General features: G+C 38.9%; 1 protein-coding gene across 1 annotated transcript in view; it reads left to right on the plus strand.

The window, feature by feature from the left end:
* The window catches only part of MYO16 (myosin XVI), a 575,469-nt gene that overhangs the window by 343,505 nt on the left and 216,154 nt on the right, over positions 1-15,810 (plus strand). Inside the window, exon 21 of the mRNA XM_030813681.1 lies at positions 13,842-13,914. Within this exon, the coding sequence (XP_030669541.1) occupies positions 13,842-13,914 (73 nt within the window). The remainder of the gene's footprint in view (positions 1-13,841; positions 13,915-15,810) is intronic.

A 15,810-nucleotide genomic window follows, 5' to 3' on the forward strand; every position in this document is an offset into this window, starting at 1 on the left:
CTCAATAGAGTTAGCCGAATCTTTGTTTATTATACTCTCTGTGCCTGTCATTTGAGCATAGTGGCAGTTCTGCCAGAATAAATAACACTGCAGTGCCGCAAAGAAAGGAGAGCAGAATGTCCCTTTTTGGCTCTCCATGACCCTGTCTGTCCTCGAAAAAAACACCAGGAAGGAAATGTCAGTACCACTAGTTAAATATCGTTTGCCTTTTTCGAATGTAATTTTCTAATTGAGGAAGATGTGCTTTGCAACTAAAGGACATTTTCAGTTTTTGTCAGCCTCAAACTTTGAACTATTCTCTCTTCACTTACTGTCTAGTGGAAAATACATTTTCCAAGCCTGGCGTCTTTATGTGTGGAGATGTGAGAAGTTGTGAAGGTACGATTATTGTGGTTATTATTTTTTGAATATTACCTGTAAATGAGACAGTCTTGGAGCAGCTGATTATTACAGTTTACATTGACATTAGCTATGAGGTTGGTATTCTTGTCTCCCTTTTACAGATAAAGAAACTGGAACTCAGAGAGGTTAAGTAAATGGCCCAAGTCACACAGCCAGAATGTGATGGGCTTGGGATATGAACCCTAGTATGTCAGACTTAAAAGCCTGAGTTTTTGCAAAAATGCCTCCCATGTTGATGACCATCAAAATGGTGATAAAAAAGATTAGTTTTAAAGCTCAAATGTTTTCTAAATAACCCTTTAAAATATAGGTAATTTCTTTTTTTTTTTTTTTTTTTTTTTTTTTTTTGAGACGGAGTCTTGCTCTGTCACCCAGGCTGGAGTGCAGTGGCGCGATCTCGGCTCACTTCAAGCTCCGCCTCCCGGGGTTCACGCCATTCTCCTGCCTCAGCCTCTCCTGGTAGCTGGGACTACAGGTGCCCGCCACCATGCCTGGCTAATTTTTTGTATTTTTAGTAGAGACGGGGTTTCACTGTGGTCTCCATCTCCTGACCTCGTGATCTGCCTGCCTCGGCCTCCCAAAGTGCTGGGATTACAAGCGTGAGCCACCGCGCCCGGCCGGTAATTTCTTTATTTCAAATGAAATTGTTACGAAAGTTAAATCCGTGTGAATATGGACATGCCCCGCAGGCGAGGCTATCCTGTATTCCTTTCTATCTGGATCTCCAGCACGCAGCACAGTGCTTTCCCAATCGAGGTGCTCAATATGTATGTACTGAAATGATGAATGAACTCATACAATAGTTAAATAAAGCCTAGCTTAAATGCCATCATCAAGAGAAGTGTCATGTGGTAAACTGCAAAAAAGTGATCCCAATTTTTATTAGTCTCTGCATCCATGCCATGAACAATATAAGTTTGATGCTTCTCTTATAAGAGGTTAATTCTTTTTCCTTTCCCTTTGAATTCGAGCTGGCCTTGTGACTTGCTTTAGCCAACAGAATACAGCAGAAATGATGGTGTGCCAATCCCAATGCCTTGCATGATTCTGCTTCCTCTGACCCCTGTTACTGCCTTGTGAATAAGGCCAGGCTGGCCTGCTGGAAGATGAGACACACACTCAAGTTGCTCCAGCCTTTAGCCGGCCAGTTGCAGGGCCTCTGGGTTAGGTCATCCTGAACCTGCTAACGTCTGCCAGGCGGCCCAAGGTGACACACACAATTATGAACAATAGTAACTACTAACTGTTTTAAGTCACTGAGTTTTGTGGTGCTTGGTTATCTAGAAACATCGACTTGCTACAAGTCTCTAATTCAATGTTCGTGGCTGTTACTTGGAACCACACATTTTTTGTATGTACATTTGAAGGTCATTATTGAAAAGACAGCTCTCCATTTTATGAGTGGTTTGGGAGATCCTGAGATTATCTGCCTTCTCAAGTGTTTTCAGACTCTTTGGTCTGTCATCTTCTGGGCCATTAAAATCCCAAACCTTCAGGTAATGAAGACTGTTGGTTTTTAGTCCTTGTACTAGATTGCAGAAAGATCCAGAAGTGCTTTGTAAAACACTTGGTAGCCAGAAGCCCTTGGAGGAAATGAAATAAGGAGATGGAGACAGAAGGATACAAAGTAGCGAGTATGTAGGATGAACAAGTGAAAGGACTAATATAGGACATGAGGACTATGGTTAATACCAGCATGTTGTATTCAGGATTTTTGCTCAATGAGTAGATTACACCTGCTCTTGCCATGAGGCAGGGGCGTGGCTAACTATGTGTGGTGATGGATGTGTTAATTACTTCCACTCTAATAACCATTTACTATAGATGTGTATCTCATAGCATCATATTATCTACTTTAACATACACTTTATTTTTACTTTAACATACAATTTATTTAAAAAAAAACAAAATAAAAAATAAAAAGGAGCATTTGGGCTGGGAAATAATTAAGGGAGAAAAGGAACTCTACTAATAAAAGCATAATAAGTTAAAAAAAAGTGAACAGCACGTTTACTGTAGCCCTTAGCTACTAGGTTGAAATGGTATGCAGCTTTCAAATTTTGTCTACATGCATATACAGTAATTTTATCTTTTAACTGGGTTTTAATTTTTTAAAGGGTAATAGGAAGCAAAAGATCTGGATTCCTATTCTGAGCCTACTACTTAACATTGATGAAATCTTTAGTTAAACATTTATGTGTTGTGAATCTTAATTTTCTTCATCCCTAAAATTGTGATAATCATATCCCATCTGCCTACAGATGGAGGTTTAGCCTACATATCTCTTTGGCTTGTTTTTGATCTTAAGACCTATGAGTCTATAATTCCTAGTTAGGATAAGTTTGAAATTGTCAGTAACACTCAAATATCCTATGCTCTTAAAATACATTTTGGATACATCAGACCAATCCATACATTATAGCACTCCAAGACACAGTCAGTTTTCTGATTGGGATGGCTAAAATTGGAATGATTTAGTGCCACACTTCCTTTCATTTTTAATTAAAAAAACCTTTTCAATTGATATCCATCTCCCGACTGCCAGTAATATTTGAACATTTTATTGATAATATGCGTGAGCTCTAAGGCTGAAGACTAAATCAAAACAAGAAAGGTAGATTGTAATTCTCTAATTGGTTTGAAGTACAAAATAAATATACCATGCAAAGTAAAATCAAAATTATATTTCTGGAAACAAATACCATCTGTACCATTGATTTCATCTCTCCATTCTCCTCTTTCTCTCTCCTGTCTTCCTCCTTCTCTCTTACCAATGCATTTCTCCATCTGAATCTCACATGAGAACCGTGGGAGGAAGAAAGTGATCAGGCCCAGGACAGTGTTTCCCAGAGAACATTCTGTGGGATATTCATCCAAGATTTCCATGAAACAAGTTTTAAAATTCAAGAAAGGAAGTGCCTGTTGTCCAAAAAAAGAGTTGCACATTCTCTTGAAACAGCACAAAGTCCAATGGACTGAAAAGCTTTGAACGTAAGATAAAGAGTAGCCAGGTTTAGTTGGCCATAGAACTGAGGACACACTTGAAAAACTCTTCAATAGCCTATTTAAAAATATTTAGGAACATTGGAGCCCAAAATGCTATGTGCCTTAGGAGACTGCTGCTTTCTGCGAGTGGAAGCAGCCAAGCAATTCAACGTTACTAACAGTGAAGATGGCCTCTCCCAGCTTGTTGCTCTCCAAATGGACTGAACGCCGCCTGAGGATAGGTTCCACGCCTTCCGTTCTTAATTGTTGAGACTGAAGGGCATGGTGAGGCTTTACAGTACTTCCTCATTGACAGGTTGAAATTGTGAGGAAGTGCCCATAGGCTTCTGCTTCCATTTGCAAAACAGTTTTGTTGAGTCCTCCCTCACCTCTCATTAGTAAAAGTTGACCCAGCTACCTATAGCACTCCTACTATACTGATCTAACATCAGGAAAAGGCAAAATAGAATTAATCAGCCTGGAAAGGTTTTCACCCCTGAGAAGAGCTAGTTATTCTGTGAATGCTTCTAAAATATTCACGGAGCTCAATAAGCCACCCTTAAGGCTCAGCCAGCAGCTGTACAAAGTCTTCACTCTGCTCTATCACAAAACTTTCTTTCTGCAAATGCATTCTCACTACTTTCTACCATAATGAATGACCTCTGAATTGGCCTTCCTCAACCCAAATTATGCTAAAAATGCATCCAATTCCGTGGATCCTGAGGTCTTAGGAGAACTGGCAGTGCCACTATTAATGGGTGAATTTTGAAGGCTGCAAATCAGAAGATCACTCTTAGAAATCCTCATACCCATGACCTGGATTAGCTTGCCTCTCCCACTGCATCGACCTTAACAAGTCCAAGTCCCAGAGAAGCACTAGAACTCCGTAGACAGCCTGGATTCCTGCCTTTCCTGCAGTCACCATCCATATACATTTGCCATGGCTGGCTTTCTTTTGCAGAGAAGCTTGTGCCTGCTAGAACTCGTTCATTCATTCACACAAGGGATTCAGACATAGGGGAAACTCTCTTTTTGATGGTTGGTCATCATACCTTTTCTTTGACGATCACAGAAATCTTCCACCCCACCTATCTGGATTACTCCTGCTGGGGTCCCAGCGTTGTCTCTGTCTTCCTGAATCGCTGGCCTCTAACCCAGACCCATGTACTTAGGTTTTGGGCTTTTTGAGTTTCCTTACAATTTTCCTAAGCACTCCTGGACAGACCTTGGTCATATCCTCTGACTCACCGTCTTCTCTGTGACCCTCAGGTTTGTCAAAAACCAACACATAAACTTCAAATACACCTCAGAGCTCAGTCTCCTTTCAAGCCTATTCTTTTTTTTTTTTTTTTTTTGAGACGGAGTCTCGCTCTGTCGCTCAGGCTGGAGTGCAGTGGCGCAATCTCGGCTCACTGCAAGCTGCGCCTCCCGGTTCACGCCATTCTCCTGCCTCAGCCTCTCCGAGTAGCTGGACTACAGCGCCCGCCCACGCCCGGCTAATTTTTGTATTTTTAGTAGAGACGGGGTTTCAGCGTGGTCTCGATCTCCTGACCTCGTGATCCGCCCGCCTCGGCTTCCCAAAGTGCTGGGATTACAAGCGTGAGCCACCGCGCCCAGCCTCAAGCCTATTCTTATGTTGATGTGCGTGTATCCTTTTGTGGCATGAAATCTCTCAAATATCACTGGCCTAACTTGATTCCAAGTCCTGAATCCTGATGCTGAACCTTGCCCCACAGTCATCTACAAACTGACACAGACAGAAAGGAAAGAAGTCTCTTATTGATATAATACTGACATTAATATTTCCTTGAAAAGACAAATAAGCTGCAGATTTCCTGCATCTTCATGTAAGTTTTCATTTTGACTTCACCATTCTACCAAAGGTTGTCCAAATACAATGATACAGACTCATTTTTATAGAAGAACGTAGATATAACCACTCTGTTATTGTATGGGATGCAGAATAATAGAGTCGGTCACTGACTTTGAGATAGCAAGTACAAACCACACGTAGTGGACGCTGAGTTGACTTCACGTGCTGCTGTTGTTTGGGTTTTTTAAAGCTTTTATTCATGCTGTGCTTCTTTAGTTGACGTGCATCGTCAGGAAATCCATCCCTCCTTGACCACGTACATCAGCAGCAAGCAGCCTCCCTCTAGTTTGTCTCGCTGACTCACATCCACATAATTGCTTGAACACAAGCAACTATCATTTTTGTGGGAGGGAGTAAAGTCATTATCCTGAAGATACCCCCAAGAAGTGGATCTCCGCTTTGACAGAGTAGTGTGTAGCTGGCATGTCAGCAGATATGGGAGGAGAACAGATATAACTCTTAACCATCAGTGAAAACACTAGTGGGAGAAATACTGCGGTCAGTGTATTTAACTTCATGAAGAATGTATTTTCAGTTCTTCCTTAAGTTCTGGGCCACTCAAACATCTTGCTGGTAATTTGCTTCCCTGCTGATATCTTTCTACTAATAGGGGATGCTTGAGCTTCTTGTAGTAGCCAGAGCCAACCATAATAATTTCACTATTCTAGCATCATGTTTGATTTGGCAGTGCCAAAATAAATCTGCATTTAAGTGCTTCTCATTTAGCAAATATTTATCCAATAATCTCTCTCACAGTGTGTGGTTGTGATCCAAGTGAGCATACATTTTGTTTGTTTTTTACTGTTTTTTTTTGTTTTTTTTGAGACGGAGTCTCGCTCTGTCGCCCAGGCTGGAGTGCAGTGGCGCGATCTCGGCTCACTGCAAGCTCTGCCTCCCGGGTTCACGCCATTCTCCTGTCTCAGCCTCCGGAGTAGCTGGGACTACAGGCGCCCGCCACCGCGCCTGGCTAATTTTTTGTGTTTTTAGTAGAGACGGGGTTTCACCGTGGTCTCGATCTCCTGACCTCGTGATCCACCCACCTCAGCCTCCCAAAATGCTAGGATTACAGGCGTGAGCCACTGCGCCCGGCTGTGTTTTACTGTTTTATTGAGGTGTGTATTAGTCTGTTTTCATGCTGTTGTTAAGGACATACCCCAGACTGCGTAATTTATAAAGAAAAAGAGGTTTAATGGAATCACAGTTCCACATGGCTAGGGAGGCCTCACAATCATGGCAGAAGGCGAAGGAGGAGCAGAGGCACGTCTTACATAGCAGCAGGCAAGACAGCATGTGCAAAAGGAACCACCTTTTATAAAACCATCAGATCTCGTGCAACTTATTCACTATCGTGAGATTATCATGAGAAAAACCTGTCCCCGTGATTCAATTACCTCCCAGGGGGTCCTTCCCATGACACATGGGGATAACGGGAGCTACAATTCAAGATGAGATTTGGGTGGCAACACAGCCAAACCATATCAAGGTAGAACATAGCTAAAGTGCACGTTATGCGTACAGTTCAGTATATTTTTATACATGTAACACAACATGTAATCTCCATAAAGACTAAGATGTAGTCTGGGCATGGTGGCTCATGGCTGTAATCCCAGCACTTTGGGAGGCTGAGGTGGATGAATTGGTCACCTGAAGTCAGGAGTTCGAGACCAGCCTGGCCAACATGGAGAAACCCTGTCTCTACTAAAAATACAAAATTAGCCGTGTGTGGTGGCACATGCTTTTAATCCCAGCTACTCAGGAGGCTGAGGCAGGAAAATCACTTGAACCCGGGAGGCAGAGGTTGTGGTGAGCCGAGATGGTGCCATTGCACTCCAGCATGGGCAACAAGAGTGAAACTCCGTCTCAAAAAAAAGAAAAAAAAAAAGATAGTAAGTATTCAGGCTTTTAAAGTGTGAGTGTGGCTTTCACTAATATGAAGGATATAAGTGATCTGTTATTATGTATACCCTTATCACTACTACAGTTATTGACGAACTGATCACTTTCTTATCCCAAAGGCAGACAGTGCCCTTTTTGGTTTCTGAGGAGAACAGAATTAGACTCAGATGTAAGACCAGCAGTTGGAAATAGTTTTCTGCAGAGCTTCATAGAACTTACATGCACAGGCCCTACAGCTAGATGGCCAAGTTCAAATGCTTGGTCTGTCTAACACTCATCTGTGTTTGGGGGCAGCTTACTTCACCATTCTGTATCTCAGTATTCCCTAGGATTAAATGAGGAGAGGCATTTTTAAATGCTCCTCACAGTGCTTTGTGCACGGGACTCCAGTGTTTACCTGCATCCTGGATTTTCTCTAAGTCTAATTAACTGCAACGTTCCTCGCGAGGGGGCCACAGTTCTGTACTTCCTAACGTATATTTCTGTGGGGAAAGGTGCAGGGAATGACTGCGTCTAGGAAGATGCTAGTTTGTACAATACCATACAGGATAGAGAAGGCCAGATGGCCTCTCTGGTTATTCCCAGCTTCTAGTGCAACTGTCCGAATTGCAAAGGCGTTCCATAATTTCTGGCATGGTGGCAGAAAGTGAGAAGTCTCAAGTACTTTCTTCAAAGAATGAAAGAGAGGAACCCCCAAAAGTATGCAATCCTAGAGTCCCACTTCTTCCCCCTAAGTTTCTCTCATAGACTAAAGAACACCCTGAGAGGTTGAAATAAGGTAAGATTTAAGCAGGGTTCACCTCCACAGCGAGGCATCATGCCAGCTAAGGAAAGCAAAACTTATTGTAAATGAATAAATCAGCATATTGACAGGGCAGTTGGTGAATGCCATAGCATCGCTCGGCATCTCCAGGGACTTTCCGGCACTAGCCTCTATGTACGTGCAGCCGATCCCAAGGGCAGTCAGTCTGGACAAGATTGCTCACGTCTGGAATGTGTTTATATGTAATTCTTGCCCCATCTGGGGTCCTACTGGTCTAACTCAGTCTAAGGGTTTTTGTGCCAAGCAGGGTTAAGCTACTTCCTAAACTGACTACTTGGATAACTCTCTAGGGAATCTCCTTGCCTGAGGATAATTGAGGACAAAAGCTGCTTTGTACACACCATCAGATTGTTCTGCTCAGATGAAGTGAGTTTACCCATGTTCTAAGATAGACCTTCTCTTTAATTCAGTCCTTTCTCCACTCTATACCTATCTACATAAAAGGTAAAATGAAAACCAGACTGATGTCTTGCCGTTTAATATTTTGTCTGATGTAAAGGGTGTTGCATTTTACTAATATGTCAATGCAAGCTGACAGTTTTGTTAACTATCAGGAAAGCTCTCAGGAGAATTCTAAGGCAGAATTTGAACTGAAACGGATCATCTAATTCATATGTTAATTTTGCCTATAGGAGTGAGTCTTGGCTGGATCACATGACATCTCTGCTCCCGCTTGTCAGAAATTGAATGTTAAGTTAAATACCTGTGGAATAGGAGTCAGCTATCAATAAGGGGAATGACAGTCAGGTGGACTGCTACATAGTATGGGCGTTTTGCTGGCTGAATGTTTTTATTACTATCCTGCCAAGGTTGCTATTGCAGTAACAGACACATATTTCAGTCATAAATGATGAAATAAATTATTTTAAATGATCATGTTACGCCTGTCAGTAATTGCAAAAGTCATCCTTAAAATGCTTTAAACTTGCATTTAATTTTTCTCCTGAAAATGGAATTTTCTTTTTTTTTTAAACCAAATATGTTTGGATTCAGTATCTATAAAATGTGAAAAAAAAAGCATTTAAGAGGAATACCCTTCCAATCAAATGTATGCCACTCTAAATTACCAATTAATAATTCACTCTCCCCAATGTGAGCCCATCCTTTAATCATGTTGCCCATCCACACGTGCCACAGTGGCCAAATATCCCTTCTCTGTGTGTTGATGCAATTTGCCATCCTTGTAAGGGAGGGAGGTATGTATGCAGTGACATGGGGTCACTGGTATCTGCTGCTCTTTTCCCTAAATTCTATCAAAACAATATGCCATGATTATAGGGTCTCTTCTGCCAAGGTCAACTGGGAAGCAAGGAGGGTAACCGGACCTGAGAGCCCGACATGGGGACCCTGATGTCAGTGGACAGCGAGGCATCTGTGCTTGGGACGAGCACCCGGCCTTCAGGGGAGAGACCCAGTGCCTTTTCTCCTTACTCCTGAAGCTGTCCCTGCATCGGCAGCATCTCTTATCACTGGCAAAACCAGATACTTTTCTCCTACCATGACGGGGCTCTAGTATCCCCTCTCTGCCCTTAGGGTTATTGGTGTCAATTTTCTCTACAAAATTAGAAAATGCCCAAATATATATATATATATTTTTTGTTTGTTTGTTTATGAATACTTTCTTTTTTGCTATTTTTTTATTATTATTATTATTTTTTATTATACTTTAGGTTTTAGGGTACATGTGCACAATGTGCAGGTTTGTTACATATGTATCCATGTGCCATGTTGATTTCCTGCACCCATTAACTCGTCATTTAGCATTAGGTATATCTCCTAATGCTGTCCCTCCCCTCTCCCCCCACCCCACAACAGTCCCCGGAATGTGATGTTCCCCTTCCTGTGTCCATGAGTTCTCATTGTTCAATTCCCACCTATGAGTGAGAACATGCGGTGTTTGGTTTTTTGTCCTTGCAATAGTTTACTGAGAATGATGTTTTCCAGTTTCATCCATGTCCCTACAAAGGACACGAGAAAACCTAGGCAATACCATTCAGGACATAGGCGTGGGCAAGGACTTCATGTCTAAAACACCAAAAGCAATGGCAACAAAAGCCAAAATTGACAAATGGGATCTAATGAAACTAAAGAGCTTCTGCACAGCAAAAGAAACTACCATCAGAGTGAACATGCAACCTACAGAATTGGAGAAAATTTTTGCAACCTACTCATCTGACAAAGGGCTAATATCCAGAATCTACAATGAACTCAAACAAATTTACGAGAAAAAAACAAACAACCCCATCAAAAAGTGGGCAAAGGACATGAATAGACACTTCTCAAAAGAAGACATATATGCAGCCAAAAAACACATGAAGAAATGTTCATCATCACTGGCCATCAGAGAAATGCAAATCAAAACCACAGTGAGATACCATCTCACACCAGTTAGAATGGCCATCATTAAAAAATCAGGAAACAACAGGTGCTGGAGAGGATGTGGAGAAATAGGAACACTTTTACACTGTTGGTGGGACTGTAAACTAGTTCAACCATTGTGGAAGTCAGTGTGGCGATTCCTCAGGGATCTAGAACTAGAAATACCATTTGACCCAGCCATCCCATTACTGGGTATATACCCAAAGGACTATAAATCATGCTGCTATAAAGACACATGCACACGTATGTTTACTGCAGCACTATTCACAATAGCAAAGAGTTGGAACCAACCCAAATGTCCAACAACGATAGACTGGATTAAGAAAATGTGGCACATATACACCATGGAATACTATGCAGCCATAAAAAAAATATTTTTTAAATAAGGTTAAAGATAAATAGTCTTATAATACTCAGTATAGAACATTTAAGAAATTAAGAAATCACCTCCAGGTCTACCATCTTATTACATGTACTGTTAGCATAGACTATTTTTCCTGTGTCTTAGGTTTATTTAACATAGTTCAAATTATACTTTAAGTATACTAAAGGTATACATTTTGGTTCTGGCTTTTGTTTTGGGACTAATGTTGTTCATGAACATTTCCTATGTTTTCATGTTACCTTTATATACACATCAATGAAATATTTGCTGGTTATAAAAATAAATGTTTCAATATAGAAACCTTAGAAAATGGGGCATAGTTAAAAGAAGTAAACAAAGCAATATCTCCATTTCCGCTTTCAAGGCTCACTCTATTTCTTTCCAGGCCTTCTGGATATATAATTGGGGTTATTATTTATACAGAATTTATATATTGCTTTTTTAATTTATCATAGGGTTCATGCTATTTAATTAATTGTGTTTTTAGTGTGGGATATAAATAAATATTTCTTTTTGTAGTTATAGTAATTAAGATAACAATGAACATCCTTGTTGATAAGTCTTTAAAAGCATTTCTGATAATCTTCTTGGAATAGGTTCCTATATATGGAAGTACTGTTCAAAAGATATAAATATTGCAAAGCTTTATAACTAAATTTTTTTTGAGGAAGGCTCTACAAACTATCAGAAAAAGTATATAGGAAAATATCTTTCTCATTCTAATTTTTTTCAAATTGTATTTCTTTGTAATTTTAATAAGATCGATACTTTTAAAAAACTTATTTTTTAAAAAAGAGGCAACTTTTTGTAAACACTATATAACAGCTATTTGTTTTAGAACTTTGTGTCACCTCTAATTCTGGCAATGATCTAGGTGGACAAAATTTACTTGGTCTCCTGTTTGTATACATGATGAAACTCCAGTTAAAAATATTCAAGTAACTTGTCTAAAGTTAACTAACCAAAAAGTATTTAAACCTACCCCAAGACTGAACATCTCCAAAGTCTGACAAACTTTATCACCAAACTGCTTTAAGAAAGACGATGCAGCTCATCACACAGACAACACACACACACACACACGACCAAAACAAACAAAAAGTCACCCTAAGCCTCAGCATCATTGTTAGCACTGAATGAACATCATTCCAAACATCTCTTTGTGAGTATCATAAGGAGAGCAGGATGGAGAGGAGGATGCATGGATGCTGGATGGTGAACAGAAAACTGGAGAGACGTATCAGCAGATTGAAAAATAGCCATCAAAACGAATGACACAATACATTTTTACATAACACTTACCTATAACAGAAACAGTTTTATTTATATTACTTATCCTGCAAAGGAGTTTAATAGTTGAAAAAGTGTTCAATAGTTTAAAACACTTATTTTGAGTTTTCCCAAAACTGAAATCAGAAAAAAAGAATCGCATTTGTTTTCTTATACCATTTTAATTTCTTGTTCTAACATTTAATCCACGTAGAGTTTATTTGGACACACTATGGGTTATAAAGCCATTTTTATTCCTTCTTGTTATAAACTAAGTCAATTAGGAAAATACATTGAATCATTTCTTTTTTTCTGTCACTGTATTATAGTCTTTAATGTGAAATTTGTACGAAGGCTTTTAAAGAATTCTCTCCCTCCTACTTATGAAGCTTATATTCTACCATATATAACAAAAAATATTACAGACAGGATATTATAGAATTATGACTACATTTTTAGAGAAAAAATGGTCATTGAAGCGATGTATTATAGACCCTCATGGATTATAATTATGTACTGTATGTGAAAAACAAAATACAATGCAAAGACCGAGGTGTTTGCCAGTTTGGTTCTGCAGTTTGGAAAAAGCAAGGAAATAACAATTTAGCAACCAACCAAACAATGGATATTGATCCTATAAGAACTATAATAATAACATAACAGTGTACCCATTGGCAGAAAATTACGCCAGCAGTTGTCCCATTCATACTATTTGTCAATGATGTGAAAGAGGTGGGGTATGTGCCCTCCCAGAAATTCCGGAATTATCTCTGGGCTTCCTTGCAAGAAGCAAGTTCATGCCGACGTCCCCATGCTACCCTTCCCTGCCTCCCATGCAACCCTCTTCACCGGATCACCATTGCTAGAGTGGCTGTCACTGACTTGGGCCTGTCTTACATCTTTCCTTGCTGACCAAGTGGGCTCAGACATTTGAGATTTTTATCATCTGTAACTGTAGAAAATTCTATTTCCAAGAGTGATAGTTCATATTGAATAAAAAGATTGATTTCTTTAAATTATCCTTCAAAAGTTCTGCTTTTTTCATTCTTCTTTTATAAGAATTACTTCTGGAAGAACTTTTAAAGTGACTAAATTTGATCCATCAAAGAACATGCGTGTGACTTAATTGTGTTTTACCTTACATCGCACTTGGGTATGATGAAAAAATTCTGACTTACTGCTTGCATAGCCTGAGAAGACACAAGTACAGCTAGTGAGGACTACTCAACGTGTAGGCTCAGTTCCTTAAGGGAAAAGAAGTCCAACCTAAGGAGATAGCCACAAGAACTATTTCAGAGAAGCAAATATTAAATCACCCACATAGTGTTATATTTTTAATTTAAAATCAATGTGGTTTTCGGTTTTTTTGGCCTCAAATTCTTGTTTTTTAAAATTTTTAAGTTTAATGGTGCATATACACATTTGTTACATAGGTAAACTTGCATCATGGGAGTTTGTCATACAGATTATTAAAAGATACTATCAACAGAGTAAATCGACAGCCTACTGAATGGGAGAAAAATTTTGCAAACTATGCATTGGACAAAGGTCTAATATCCAGCATCTATAAGGAACTTAAACAGATTTACAAGACGATGTGTTTTTATAAATGTGCATGTGTTTGAATCTAAGCATTAAAATAACAGTTTTGGGGGGAGCCAACTTTCAGAGTTTTTTAAATGAGACTCTAAAATAATTATTTCATAATTTTAGTCCAAATTGGCAGCAATGTGCTAAGTGGCTGGATTCTTCTGACCTGAAGAATGAGCAGAGGGTCATGAAGGAGTTTTAAGGATGCCCATTTATCCTGGTGTATTGTTTTGTTTCAGCATGCAGACATTGGATATTGGAATATTGGACATTTTTGGTTTTGAAGAGTTTCAAAAGAATGAATTTGAGCAAGTAAGTAGTCTTTCTTTTAAAATTGTGTGAACTTGAATGGCTTTTTAAAACTAAGTTCTTTTTTTAATTCTGTAAAGAGTGTAACTACTTACAAATATGGAATTAAAATAAGTACTTTACTCTCATGTTTTAAAATTAATATCTCTGGTTTATCAATATATTAATCATTTTATGTGGTCTTGTAAACAACTGGCATAGTCACACATTGAAAGCAGAATCGCTCGTTTTAAAAGACAATGCAAGATGAAGACCAGAGTTGTGCTAATGGAAATGCTGTTTCAACTAGGTCAGAGAGAAGGGAGAACATGAATATTTGAAATAAGGCAAAGGCTTTCAAAAACCTTGGCCAAACATCAGAATGAAAATGCTCTATTATGCTACATGCTGTTATTTGTAGATTCATCTGCATATGACATTCATACATAGGACTATTGGAAAATCATAAAAATACATTAGAGAGGCATGGGTTGTTTTTAATCCATCTATAATTTGGGGCATTTTAAAAGTATGAAATTATGTAGGCATCTTAATAGCACTGCATGAATAGTTTTATTAAGTATACCTAAAAACTAAGTGTTAATAAAGACAGTAGAAATACAACTGTCCTTATCAAACAGAGGGGAAAAGTCAACCTGTAGGAAGGTAAACATGAAAAAATAGGAAACCAAGCTACATTATAGTACAGGAAGAATTACAACTCCATAGCATTTGGGAGGAATTTTCATAACTATGTAGTTTGTGTAGCTTTATTTACTTATGGTGGGTAGTGTGGTAGGATAAACAATTAAATAGAATGTATTTGAGATGCAAGTCTGTGACTTTTACCAGCGTCGATTTCTTGGCCAAGATGAAGACTCTATAGTGAACTTTGGTTTTCTTGTTTGTAAAATCAGGTTAATAGACTTACAGAGTTCTGAGATTAAACATAATTAAACAGAGGTTCTCCTGTCAGTTACTCTCATACTGTATATGATTAAGAAATGATGGATACCTACCCATTACTGTTGCAAATGGGAACACTTTAGAAACTTAAAAATTGGCCAATTTTATTTTTAGAAAAGCTCTGCATCATCTTGTGTTTAGATCTTAGTTATGCTGACTTACCTAATCCAGGGTGAGTCAGCATGAACCATGTTCTTTACAAAACTTCACAAAATGTCTAGTTTGAACTGGAACTATAGAGGCAATAGATCTCTTCTCCTTTCATAGTTTTCTGTGGATTAATAGAAAAGGAAATACTTCCTGTGTTTATTTTTATTGCTTACTGTGAGAAAAGTAGTGATGACCATAAGGAAGAAAGCAGTTAAGTGTGACTGATAGAATATATGACAATATATGTGGGTCTGCAGGGTGCTTAAGAAGATGCATCTCTCAGCTCAAGGTTTTGAAGCTGTCTGGCATCAGTAGAGATTCCTTATGTTATTATCTTAGAAAACAGGCAAGCTTTCATGTCTGCAATGAAGTCACTGGTTTATCCATCTCCTGGTAAGCAACATGTAGAAATTACAGATGGAATGATGTCCTCTAACGTCTGCCAGGGGACTTGCCTCACAAGCTACAACTCCACACCCAGACATAATTATCAATAGAGTGTGCTAATGACGAATACGTGCAAAACATTTAAGTTGTTTTCTTACTGAAACATATTTATTTTACAATTATGTAAATCCCTTATTAGTCCTTCTTTTGCTAAATATTTTTATGATTTATTTTGGAATACATTTACAGCCTGAGATTTCTGTATAATAGGAATGGCATTTTTTTCACATCTAAAGAGTCAGTTTCTATTAAATGCCAAAAGCTACCTTTAGGCATTTATGGGTAAAAATCTCAAGAACAATTCTGGGACTTAAATTTTGAAAAAAAATTTGAAATGCACACACACACACACACACA

This window comes from Nomascus leucogenys, chromosome 5, assembly GCF_006542625.1.
Source record: "Nomascus leucogenys isolate Asia chromosome 5, Asia_NLE_v1, whole genome shotgun sequence".
Taxonomy (NCBI): Eukaryota; Metazoa; Chordata; class Mammalia; order Primates; family Hylobatidae; genus Nomascus; species Nomascus leucogenys.